The 13,705-nt window shown below is 60.2% G+C and overlaps 1 protein-coding gene across 1 annotated transcript; it reads left to right on the forward strand.

Moving 5' to 3' along the window:
* Positions 1–418: 418 nt before the first annotated feature.
* LOC144732760 (myoD family inhibitor domain-containing protein-like) lies at positions 419–9,787 on the forward strand. Its single transcript, XM_078614337.1, has 3 exons — positions 419–428; positions 8,375–8,446; positions 8,658–9,787. The coding sequence occupies exons 1-3, from the start codon at positions 419–421 to the stop codon at positions 8,765–8,767; spliced, it is 192 nt and encodes a 63-aa protein (XP_078470463.1). The 3' UTR covers positions 8,768–9,787.
* The last annotated feature ends 3,918 nt before the right edge of the window (positions 9,788–13,705 follow it).

Consider the following 13,705-nt stretch of genomic DNA (forward strand, 5'->3'; position numbering starts at 1 on the left):
GGGGTTGGTGGTGGTGGTGGTGGGGTTGGTGGTGTTGGTGGTGGGGTTGGTGGTGGTGGGGTTGGTGGTGGTGGTGGTGGGGTTGGTGGTGGTGGTGGTGGGGTTGGTGGTGGTGGGGTTGGTGGTGGTGGTGGTGGGGTTGGTGGTGTTGGTGGTGGGGTTGGTGGTGGTGGGGTTGGTGGTGGTGGTGGTGGGGTTGGTGGTGTTGGTGGTGGGGTTGGTGGTGGTGGGGTTGGTGGTGGTGGTGGTGGGGTTGGTGGTGGTGGTGGCCACACCACCTCCCTCTCGTGTGCCGTGCCGGCCTTCACAGGTGCTCGCTAACAGCACTTGCCCCTACAGTCTGTTAAGGCTATACTGGGGAGCTTTGTCTTTTGTCTGTGTGTGTCTGCGTTCCCATGCCGCCACCACATGTAGCCACATGCGCCCGTGTTTGTTTTTGCTGGGAGTTGGAGCTGAGATTGGGGCCAGCATTCGTGAAGAGAGCTTCACTGACTCGACACCAAACACGGCTCCCTTCACCCCCCTCCCTCCCTCCCTCTCTCTGTAACCCACCGGCCAAAGTGATGTGTCAGATGATCCGCTGACTCACCAAGTGACAGCCCACCCACTCACCCACTGAGCCACCCACCCACTCATCACCCAGTGACCCACCACCAATTCACTCACTCAGCCACTCAGCCACGGAACAATCCGTTCGTCCCAGTGGTCCACTCGCTCACCCATTCACTCGCTCACCCATTCACTCGCTCACCCATTCACTCGCTCACCCATCCACTCGCTCACCCATTCACTCGCTCACCCATCCACTCGCTCACCCATTCACTCGCTCACCCATCCACTCGCTCACCCATTCACTCGCTCACCCATCCACTCACTCACCCATTCACTCGCTCACCCATCCACTCACTCACCCATCCACTCACTCACCCATTCACTCGCTCACCCATTCACTCGCTCACCCATCCACTCACTTACCCATTCACTCGCTCACCCATCCACTCACTCACCCATCCACTCAATCACCCATCCACTCGCTCACCCATTCACTCGCTCACCCATTCACTCGCTCACCCATCCACTCACTCACCCATCCACTCGCTCACCCATTCACTCGCTCACCCATTCACTCACTTACCCATCCACTCGCTCACCCATTCACTCGCTCACCCATTCACTCGCTCACCCATCCACTCACTTACCCATTCACTCGCTCACCCATTCACTCGCTCACCCATCCACTCGCTCACTCATTCACTCGCTCAACCATTCACTCGCTCACCCATCCACTCACTCACCCATCCACTCACTCACCCATCCACTGACTCACCCATCCACTGCCTCACCCATCCACTCACTCACCCATTCACTGACTCACCCATCCACTCACTCACCCATCCACTCACTCACCCATCCACTGACTCACCCATCCACTCACTCATCCATCCACTCACTCACCCATCCACTGCCTCACCCATCCACTCACTCACCCATCCACTGACTCACCCATCCACTCACTCACCCATCCACTCACTCACCCATCCACTCACTCACCCATCCACTGACTCACCCATCCACTCACTCACCCATCCACTGACTCACCCATCCACTCACTCACCCATCCACTCACTCACCCATTCACTCACTCACCCATTCACTCACTCACCCATCCACTCACTCACCCATCCACTCACTCACCCATCCACTCACTCACCCATCCACTCACTCACCCATTCACTCACTCACCCAACCACTCACTCACCCATTCACTGACTCACCCATCCACTGCCTCACCCATTCACTGCCTCACCTATCCACTGACTCACCCATCCACTGACTCACCCATTCACTGACTCACCCATCCACTCACTCACCCATCCACTGACTCACCCATCCACTGACTCACCCATCAACTGACTCACCCATCCACTGACTCACCCATCCACTGCCTCACCCATCCACTGACTCACCCATCCACTGACTCACCCATCCACTCACTCACCCATCCACTGACTCACCCATCCACTGACTCACCCATCAACTGACTCACCCATCCACTCACTCACCCATCCACTCACTCACCCATCCACTCACTCACCCATTCACTGACTCACCCATCCACTGACTCACCCATCCACTGACTCACCCATCCACTCACTCACCCATCCAATGACTCACCCATCCACTGACTCACCCATCCACTGACTCACCCATTCACTGCCTCACCCATCCACTCACTCACCCATCCACTCACTCACCCATCCACTCACTCACCCATCCACTCACTCACCCATCCACTGACTCACCCATCCACTGACTCACCCATCCACTGACTCACCCATCCACTGACTCACCCATTCACTGACTCACCCATTCACTGCCTCACCCATCCACTCACCCATCCACTGCCTCACCCATTCACTGCCTCACCCATCCACTGACTCACCCATTCATTGACTCACCCATCCACTCACTCACCCATCCACTGCCTCACCCATCCACTCACTCACCCATCCACTCACTCACCCATCCACTGACTCACCCATCCACTGACTCACCCATTCACTGACTCACCCATCCACTGACTCACCCATCCACTCACTCACCCATCCACTGACTCACCCATCCACTGACTCACCCATCCACTCACTCACCTATCCACTGACTCACCCATCCACTGACTCACCCATCCACTCACTCACCCATCCACTGACTCACCCATCCACTGACTCACCCATCCACTCACTCACCCATCCACTGACTCACCCATTCACTCACTCACCCATTCACTGACTCACCCATCCACTCACTCACCCATCCACTGACTCACCCATCTACTCACTCACGCATTCACTGACTCACCCATCCACTCACTCACCCATCCACTCACTCACTCACTCACCCATTCACTGACTCACCCATCCACTGACTCACCCATCCACTGACTCACCCATCCACTGACCCGCCGGCTCACTCGTCCATCGACTCATCCACTTACTGACCGACTGATCCACCGACTTGAACTGCAGGCCCCGCTCACTGACCCACCACTCACTGCCCCACTCACCGACCCACCACTCACTGCCTCACTCACTGACCCACCCACTCACCCAGCGACATTGACCCCACCACTCACTGACCCACTCACTGCCCCACTCACCGACCCACCACTCACCCAGCGACATTGACCCCACCACTCACTGACCCACTCACCGACCCACCCACTCACCCAGCGACATTGACCCCACCACTCACTGACCCACTCACCGACCCACCACTCACTGACACCACCACTCACTGCCCCACTCACCGACCCACCACTCACCCAGAGACACTGACCCCACCACTCACCGCCCCACTCACCGACCCACCACTCACCCAGAGACACTGACCCCACCACTCACCGCCCCACTCACCGACCCACCACTCACGCAGAGACACTGACCCCACCACTCACCGCCCCACTCACCGACCCACCACTCACCCAGAGACACTGACCCCACCACTCACCGCCCCACTCACCGACCCACCACTCACGCAGAGACATTGACCCCCACCACTCACTGCCCCACTCACCGACCCACCACTCACGCAGTGACACTGACCCACCACTCACCGACCCCACCACTCACTGCCCCACTCACCGACCCACCACTCACTGCCCCACTCACCGACCCACCACTCACTGCCCCACTCACCGACCCACCACTCACTGACCCACTCACCGACCCCACCACTCACTGACCCACTCACCGACCCACCACTCACTGCCCCACTCACCGACCCCACCACTCACCGACCCACCACTCACTGACCCACTCACCGACCCCACCACTCACTGACCCACTCACCGACCCACCACTCACTGCCCCACTCACCGACCCACCACTCACTGACCCACCACTCACTGACCCACTCACCGACCCCACCACTCACCGACCCACCACTCACCGACCCACCACTCACCGACCCACCACTCACCGACCCCACCACTCACCGACCCACTCACCGACCCCACCACTTACCGACCCACCACTCACCGACCCCACCACTCACCGACCCACTCACTGACCCCACCACTCACCGACCCACCACTCACCGACCCCACCACTCACCGACCCACTCACTGACCCCACCACTCACTGACCCACCACTCACCGACCCACCACTCACCGACCCCACCACTCACCGACCCACTCACTAACCCCACCACTCACCGACCCACCACTCACCGACCCCACCACTCACCGACCCACTCACTGACCTCACCACTCACTGACCCACCACTCACCGACCCACCACTCACCGACCCCACCACTCACCGACCCACCACTCACCGACCCCACCACTCACTGACCCACTCACCGACCCACCACTCACCGACCCCACCACTCACCTACCCCACCACTCTCCGACCCACCACTCACTGACCCACTCACCGACCCCACCACTCACCTACCCCACCACTCACCGACCCACACTCACTGACCACTCACCGACCCACCACTCACCGACCCCACCACTCACCGACCCACCACTCACCGACCCACACTCACCGACCCCACCACTCACCGACCCCACCACTCACCGACCCCACCCACTCACCGACCCCACCACTCACTGACCCCACTCACCGACCCCACCACTCACCGACCCCACCACTCACCCGACCCCCACCACTCACCGACCCACCACTCACCGACCCCACCACTCACCGACCCACCACTCACCGACCCCACCACTCACCGACCCACCACTCACTGACCCACTCACCGACCCACCACTCACCGACCCACCACTCACCGACCCACCACTCACCGACCCACCACTCACCGACCCCACCACTCACTGACCCCACCACTCACCGACCCCACCACTCACCGACCCCACCACTCACCGACCCCACCACTCACCGACCCCACCACTCACCGACCCCACCACTCACCGACCCACCACTCACTGACCCACTCACCGACCCACCACTCACCGACCCACCACTCACCGACCCACCTCCACTGACCCACCACTCACCGACCCACCACTCACCGACCCACCACTCACCGACCCACCACTCACCGACCCACACTCACCGACCCCACCACTCACTGACCCCACCACTCACCGACCCACCACTCACTGCCCCACTCACCGACCCACCACTCACCGACCCCACCACTCACCGACCCCACCACTCACCGACCCCACCACTAACCTACCCCACCACTCACCGACCCACACTCACTGACCCACTCACCGACCCTACCACTCACCTACCCCACCACTCACCGACCCACCACTCACTGACCCACTCACCGACCCCACCACTCACCGACCCCACCACTCACCGACCCACCACTCACCGACCCCCACCACTCACCGACCCCACCACTCACCGACCCACCACTCACCGACCCACCACTCACTGCCCCACTCACCGACCCCACCACTCACCGACCCACCACTCACCGACCCACCACTCACTGCCCCACTCACCGACCCCACCACTCACTGGACCCACCACTCACTGCCCCACTCACCGACCCCACCACTCACCGACCCACCACTCACCGACCCACCACTCACCGACCCACCACTCACTGCCCCACTCACCGACCCCACCACTCACCGACCCCACCACTCACCGACCCACCACTCACTGCCCCACTCACCGACCCACCACTCACTGCCCCACTCACCGACCTACCATTCACTGCCCCACTCACCGACCCACCACTCACTGCCCCACTCACCGACCCACCACTCACTGCCCCACTCACCGACCCACCACTCACTGCCCCCACCACTCACCGACCCACCACTCACTGCCCCACTCACCGACCCACCACTCACTGACCCCACCATTCACTGCCCCACTCACCGACCCCACCACTCACCGACCCCACCACTCACCGACCCACCACTCACTGCCCCACTCACCGACCCACCACTCACTGACCCCACCATTCACTGCCCCACTCACCGACCCACCACTCACTGCCCCACTCACCGACCCACCACTCACTGCCCCACTCACCGACCCACCACTCACTGCCCCACTCACCGACCCACCACTCACTGCCCCACTCACCGACCCACCACTCACTGCCCCACTCACCGACCCACCACTCACTGCCCCCACCACTCACCGACCCACCACTCACTGCCCCACTCACCGACCCACCACTCACTGACCCCACCATTCACTGCCCCACTCACCGACCCCACCACTCACCGACCCCACCACTCACCGACCCACCACTCACTGCCCCACTCACCGACCCACCACTCACTGACCCCACCATTCACTGCCCCACTCACCGACCCACCACTCACCCAGTGACACTGACCCACCACTCACCGACCCACCACTCACTGACCCACCACTCACTGACCCACTCACCGACCCACCACTCACTGACCCACTCACCGACCCACCACTCACTGACCCCACCATTCACTGCCCCACTCACCGACCCACCACTCACCGACCCCACCACTCACCGACCCCACCACTCACCGACCCCACCACTCACCGACCCCACCACTCACCGACCCACCACTCACTGACCCACTCACCGACCCCACCACTCACCGACCCACCACTCACCGACCCACCACTCACCGAACCACCACTCACTGCCCCACTCACCGACCCCACCACTCACCGACCCCACCACTCACCGACCCACCACTCACTGCCCCACTCACCGACCCACCACTCACTGCCCCACTCACCGACCTACCATTCACTGCCCCACTCACCGACCCACCACTCACTGCCCCACTCACCGACCCACCACTCACTGCCCCACTCACCGACCCACCACTCACTGCCCCCACCACTCACCGACCCACCACTCACTGCCCCACTCACCGACCCACCACTCACTGACCCCACCATTCACTGCCCCACTCACCGACCCCACCACTCACCGACCCCACCACTCACCGACCCACCACTCACTGCCCCACTCACCGACCCACCACTCACTGACCCCACCATTCACTGCCCCACTCACCGACCCACCACTCACTGCCCCACTCACCGACCCACCACTCACTGCCCCACTCACCGACCCACCACTCACTGCCCCACTCACCGACCCACCACTCACTGCCCCACTCACCGACCCACCACTCACTGCCCCACTCAACGACCCACCACTCACTGCCCCCACCACTCACCGACCCACCACTCACTGCCCCACTCACCGACCCACCACTCACTGACCCCACCATTCACTGCCCCACTCACCGACCCCACCACTCACCGACCCCACCACTCTCCGACCCACCACTCACTGCCCCACTCACCGACCCACCACTCACTGACCCCACCATTCACTGCCCCACTCACCGACCCACCACTCACCCAGTGACACTGACCCACCACTCACCGACCCACCACTCACTGACCCACCACTCACTGACCCACTCACCGACCCACCACTCACTGACCCACTCACCGACCCACCACTCACTGACCCCACCATTCACTGCCCCACTCACCGACCCACCACTCACCCAGTGACACTGACCCACCACTCACCGACCCACCACTCACTGACCCACTCACCGACCCACCACTCACTGACCCACTCACCGAACCACCACTCACTGCCCCACTCACCGACCCACCACTCACTGCCCCACTCACCGACCCACCACTCACCCAGTGACACTGACCCACCACTCACCGACCCACCACTCACTGACCCACTCACCGACCCACCACTCACTGCCCCACTCACCGACCCACCACTCACTGCCCCACTCACCGACCCACCACTCACTGACCCCACCATTCACTGCCCCACTCACCGACCCACCACTCACCCAGTGACACTGACCCACCACTCACCGACCCACCACTCACTGACCCACCACTCACTGACCCACTCACCGACCCACCACTCACTGACCCACTCACCGACCCACCACTCACTGACCCCACCATTCACTGCCCCACTCACCGACCCACCACTCACCCAGTGACACTGACCCACCACTCACCGACCCACCACTCACTGACCCACTCACCGACCCACCACTCACTGACCCACTCACCGACCCACCACTCACTGCCCCACTCACCGACCCACCACTCACTGCCCCACTCACCGATCCCACCACTCACCCAGTGACACTGACCCACCACTCACCGACCCACCACTCACTGACCCACTCACCGACCCACCACTCACTGCCCCACTCACCGACCCACCACTCACTGACCCACTCACCGACCCACCACTCACTGACCCACTCACCGACCCACCACTCACTGCCCCACTCACCGACCCAGCCTGTTGACCCACTGACTCACTGACCCCGCTAACCCCGCCGCCGTCCCCCCCTCCCCCGTCCGCGCACACAGACTGCTGCGCTCGCTGCATCCTCGCCTGCCTCTTCTGCGAGTTCCTCACTCTCTGCCGACTCGTCTGTGAGTGTGGCGGTGGTGGTGGCGGCGGTGGTGGTGGTGGCGGTGGCAGTGGCGGTGGTGGTGGTGGCGGCGGCGGTGGTGGTGGAGCCGGTGGTGGTGGAACCGGTGCCGCCTGCTGCTGCTGCTGCACGGCTGCAGCGGCAGCAGCAGCAGCAGGGGGGGCAGCAGCAGCAGCAGCAGGAGGAGGAGGGGGGGGGAGGGGGGGGAGGAGAGGAGTGTGGCGGGGAGGAGTGCGACTGCGACTGCGGGCTGCTCGAGGGCTGCTGCGACTCGTCCGACTGCCTCGAGATCTGCTTCGAGTGCTGCGGCATCTGCCTCGCCTCCTAGACGGTCTCCATAGCAACGAGGACATCTGGCTGTCTCCATAGCGACAATGGCACCTGCCTGTCTCCATAGCGACGAGGACATCTGGCTGTCTCCATAGCGACGAGGACATCTGGCTGTCTCCATGGCGACGAGGACATCTGGCTGTCTCCACAGCGACAATGGTACCTGCATGTCTCCATAGCAACGAGGACATCTGGCTGTCTCCATAGCGACAATGGCACCTGGCTGTCTCCATAGCAACGAGGACATCTGGCTGTCTCCATAGCGACGAGGACATCTGGCTGTCTCCATAGCAACGAGGACATCTGGCTGCCTCCATAGCGACGAGGACATCTGGCTGTCTCTATAGCGACGAGGACATCTGGCTGTCTCCATAGTAACGAGGACATCTGGTTGTCTCCATAGCAACGGGGACATCTGGCTGTCTCCATAGCGACGCAGTGTCTGCCTGTCCTCCGAGCGAACGCTCCATTGCCCATCGGTGCCTTGCTTCAAGTGTCTGTCTGTCGTTGTGTTTGTCTGTCGTTGTGTGTGTGTCTGTCTTTGTGTGTTTGTCGTTGTGTGTGTTTGTCGTTGTGTGTTTGTCGTTGTGTTTGTGCTCTAGCGAGCGGCACCTGTGCAGGCCGGCACTGTGGCACACCAAGGGGTGGTGTGGCCAGCACCACGCCCGGCCGCCTTTGTCTCCCCCAGTGGCGACGTTTACACATCGCGCCAGGAACTCATTTGAGGCTGAGTCGACCTAGGGGAGGAGGCCCAGGACCGGTTCAGATAATCGTCACTGGCGGTGTTGGTGGCCGCGAGTGGGAATCGAACTCGGGTCGCCGGGTTCGTAGCGCAGCGTGGCGCTAACCGCTGCGCCACCGCTCTCGATAACCTCGAGGCGAGGAGAGTTGAACCGCTCGATTCACTTCCTGAACAAGCTCGCCGGCACGTGGGGCGAAACGTCGGACATCGCGACAACCCTCCGGCGAGGAAGAGACGCGCGGGAGGGAGCCACAGCGGCTGGGCAACCGCGAGAGATCAGCCCACGCTGTGCGGTGGTGGCGGTGGTGGTGGCAGTGGTGGCGGTGGTGGTGGCGGTGGTGGCGGTGGTGGTGGCGGTGGTGGTGGCGGTGGTGGTGGTGGCGGTGGTGGCGGTGGTGGCGGTGGTGGTGGCGGTGGTGGCGGTGTTGGCGGTGGTGGTGGCGGTGGTGGTGGCGGTGGTGGTGGTGGCGGTGGTGGCGGTGGTGGCGGTGGTGGTGGCGGTGGTGGTGGCGGTGGTGGCGGTGGTGGCGGTGGTGGTGGCGGTGGTGGCGGTGGTGGCGGTGGTGGTGGCGGTGGTGGTGGCGGTGGTGGTGGTGGCGGTGGTGGCGGTGGTGGTGGCGGTGGCGGTGGTGTTGCTAGCGGTGGAGGTGGTGGCGGTGGTGGTGGTTGTGGTTATGGTTGTGGTGGTGGTGGTTGTGGTGGTGGTGGTGGTTGTGGTGGTGGTGGTGGTGGCGGTAGCACTAGTGGTGGTTGTGGTGGTGGCGGTGGTGGTGTTGTGGTGGTGGTGGCGCTATGTGTGGGTGAGTTGTCGTCTGCCGGCCACCTCAGTGAGCCAAGCCCTGGGTCTGTCTCGTGACCTCCTGCCAGCAGCCGCGAGCCTCCCGCAGAGTGCACCTAGCCTGGCACCACAAGCGCTGTGCTGGCGTCACGGCCACTTCAATCCAAGACCAACCACAGGAGGGTGATCGTGGCGATGCAACGATGAATGCACCCTGTCGCAACCCATAGATACCCACAGAGACCCATAGAGACCCATAGAGATACATAGAGACCCATAGAGATACATAGAGACCCATAGAGATACACAGAGACCCACAGAGACCCACAGAGACACATAGAGACCCATAGAGACCCATAGAGACACATAGAGACCCATAGAGACCCATAGAGATACACAGACCCATAGAGATACATAGAGACCCATAGAGATACATAGAGACACACAGAGACCCATAGAGACCCATAGAGATACATAGAGACCCATAGAGACCCATAGAGACACATAGAGACCCATAGAGACACATAGAGACCCATAGAGATACATAGAGACCCACAGAGACCCACAGAGACCCATAGAGATACACAGAGACCCACAGAGACCCACAGCGACCCATAGAGATACACAGAGACCCACAGAGACCCATAGAGATACATAGAGATACATAGAGATACACAGAGACCCACAGAGACCCACAGAGACCCATAGAGATACACAGAGACCCACAGAGACCCATAGAGATACACAGAGACCCACAGAGACCCACAGAGACCCATAGAGATACACAGAAACCCACAGAGACCCATAGAGATACATAGAGACCCACAGAGACCCATAAAGATACACAGAGACCCACAGAGACCCACAGAGACCCATAGAGACCCACAGAGACCCACAGAGATACACAGAGACACATAGAGACCCACAGAGACCCATAGAGACCCACAGAGACCCATAGAGATACATAGAGACCCACAGAGACCCATAGAGATACACAGAGACCCACAGAGACCCACAGAGACCCATAGAGATACACAGAGACCCACAGAGACCCATAGAGATACATAGAGACCCACAGAGACCCATAGAGATACACAGAGACCCACAGAGACCCACAGAGACCCATAGAGACCCACAGAGACCCACAGAGATACACAGAGACACATAGAGACCCACAGAGACCCATAGAGACCCACAGAGACCCACAGAGACCCATAGAGACCCACAAAGACCCATAGAGATACACAGAGACACATAGAGACCCACAGAGACCCATAGAGACCCACAGAGACCGACAGAGACCCATAGAGATACACAGAGACCCATAGAGATACATAGAGACCCACAGAGACCCATAGAGATACACAGAGACCCACAGAGACCCATAGAGATACACAGAGACCCACAGAGACGTATAGAGACCCACAGAGACCCACATAGACCCATAGAGATACACAGAGACCCACAGAGACCCATAGAGATACACAGAGACCCACAGAGACCCATAGAGATACACAGAGACCCACAGAGACCCATAGAGATACACAAAGACCCACAGAGACGTATAGAGACCCACAGAGACCCATAGAGATACACAGAGACACATAGAGACCCACAGAGACCCATAGAGACCCACAGAGACCCACAGAGACCCATAGAGATACACAGAGACCCACAGAGACCCATAGAGATACATAGAGACCCACAGAGACGTATAGAGACCCACAGAGACCCATAGAGATACACAGAGACACATAGAGACCCACAGAGACCCATAGAGACCCACAGCGACCCACAGAGACCCATAGAGATACACAGAGACCCACAGAGACCCATAGAGATACATAGAGACCCACAGAGACCTATAGAGACCCATAGAGACCCACATAGACCCACAGAGATACACAGAGACCCACAGAGACCCACAGAGACCTATAGAGACCCATAGAGATACACAGAGACCCACAGAGACCTATAGAGACCCACAGAGACCCACAGAGACCCATAGAGATACATAGAGACCCACAGAGGCCGTATGGCAAACACTCCTTCGCAGCAGCAGGAGGGTGAGGGGCAGCAGCGAGCGTCACGCCGCGGGCTCTCTGTGCTGAAGCCCTCCTGAACAACAACAACATCGTCAACAACAACAACAACAACCATCGCTGCTGTTGTTGTTGTCGCTGTTCGGCTCCACGCGGGTCGGTTGAGATCGGATCTCGGCACTCGCTCATCCTCTCTCCGCTTTGTAGGTTTTTTTTAAACAAAGTTATTTCATCGTCGTCATCATTATCATCTGTTGTTGTTGTTGTTATTGTTGTTGTTGTTGTTACACGAAAACAATATAAAACTGGACGCGGCGGGAGGGTTAGGAGAGAAAAGTGTGGACTACTGACAGCGAGTTGTACGTTCTCGGCGACGAGACTAAGTTCAACTATTACTACTAAAACAAACCGGTGTTTTACTGGCAGGAACCTCCTGGTTACACCAGCCCACAGGGGATTATTGTGTCCGTCGTGCAGTGAGGGACTGGGTGGGGAGGGAGGGGCTGGGTGGGGAGGGGAGGGTGGGGAGGGGCTGGGTGGGGAGGATGGGGCTGGGTGAGGAGGATGGGGCTGGGTGAGGAGGGGAGGAGGGTGGGGAGGGGCTGGGTGGGGAGGGTGGGGCTGGGTGAGGATGGGAGGGTGGGGAGGGTGCGGAGTGGCTGGGTGGGGAGGGTGGGGCTGGGTGGGGGGGTGGGGAGGGGAGGGGTGGGGCTGGGTGGGGAGGGTCTGCTCACCCCGTGGTGCCCTTATAAAACTCAACGTTTAACCTACTCACGCCGGCTTGTGCCCGCCCTCACAGTCGGCCAGATTTGCGGAATACACCACGCCGCCGTTGACCCTGGCCATTGACCGAGCAACCCAACGTGTTCCTACCAGCTCCCTCCGCAGGAATGAGTTTGATTGCTCAGGTAAGGCCCACTGAGCTATGTAGCTGTTTATTCAGAAGCGACCTGGCCACCACGAATCATCGCTCAACGAAGTGGCTCATCATCCTCGTTGTCGTGTGGACATTTATAGCAACAGCGAAACACGCTGAACGCGCGTGACGTTCATTCTACATGTGGAGGGAGAAAAAAACCGAAGGACCCAGAGACAAATCCACGGAGAGAGAGAGACACGCAAACTCCAAATATACAGCAGCAGCAGCAGGCGTCAGGGTCGGGATCGAACCCACGACCTCCTGTAGACCAGGCGAGGTAGTTAACATCTCCTAGCCACCGTGATGATGATGAGAGAGACACGCAAACTCCAAATATACAGCAGCAGGCGTCAGGGTCGGGATCGAACCCACGACCTCCTGTATACCTGGCGAGGCAGTTAACATCTCCTAGCCACCGTGATGATGAGAGAGAGACACGCAAACTCCAAATATAC

This window comes from Lampetra planeri, chromosome 44 (assembly GCF_965212315.1).
Source record: "Lampetra planeri chromosome 44, kcLamPlan1.2.h2, whole genome shotgun sequence".
NCBI lineage: Eukaryota > Metazoa > Chordata > Hyperoartia > Petromyzontiformes > Petromyzontidae > Lampetra > Lampetra planeri.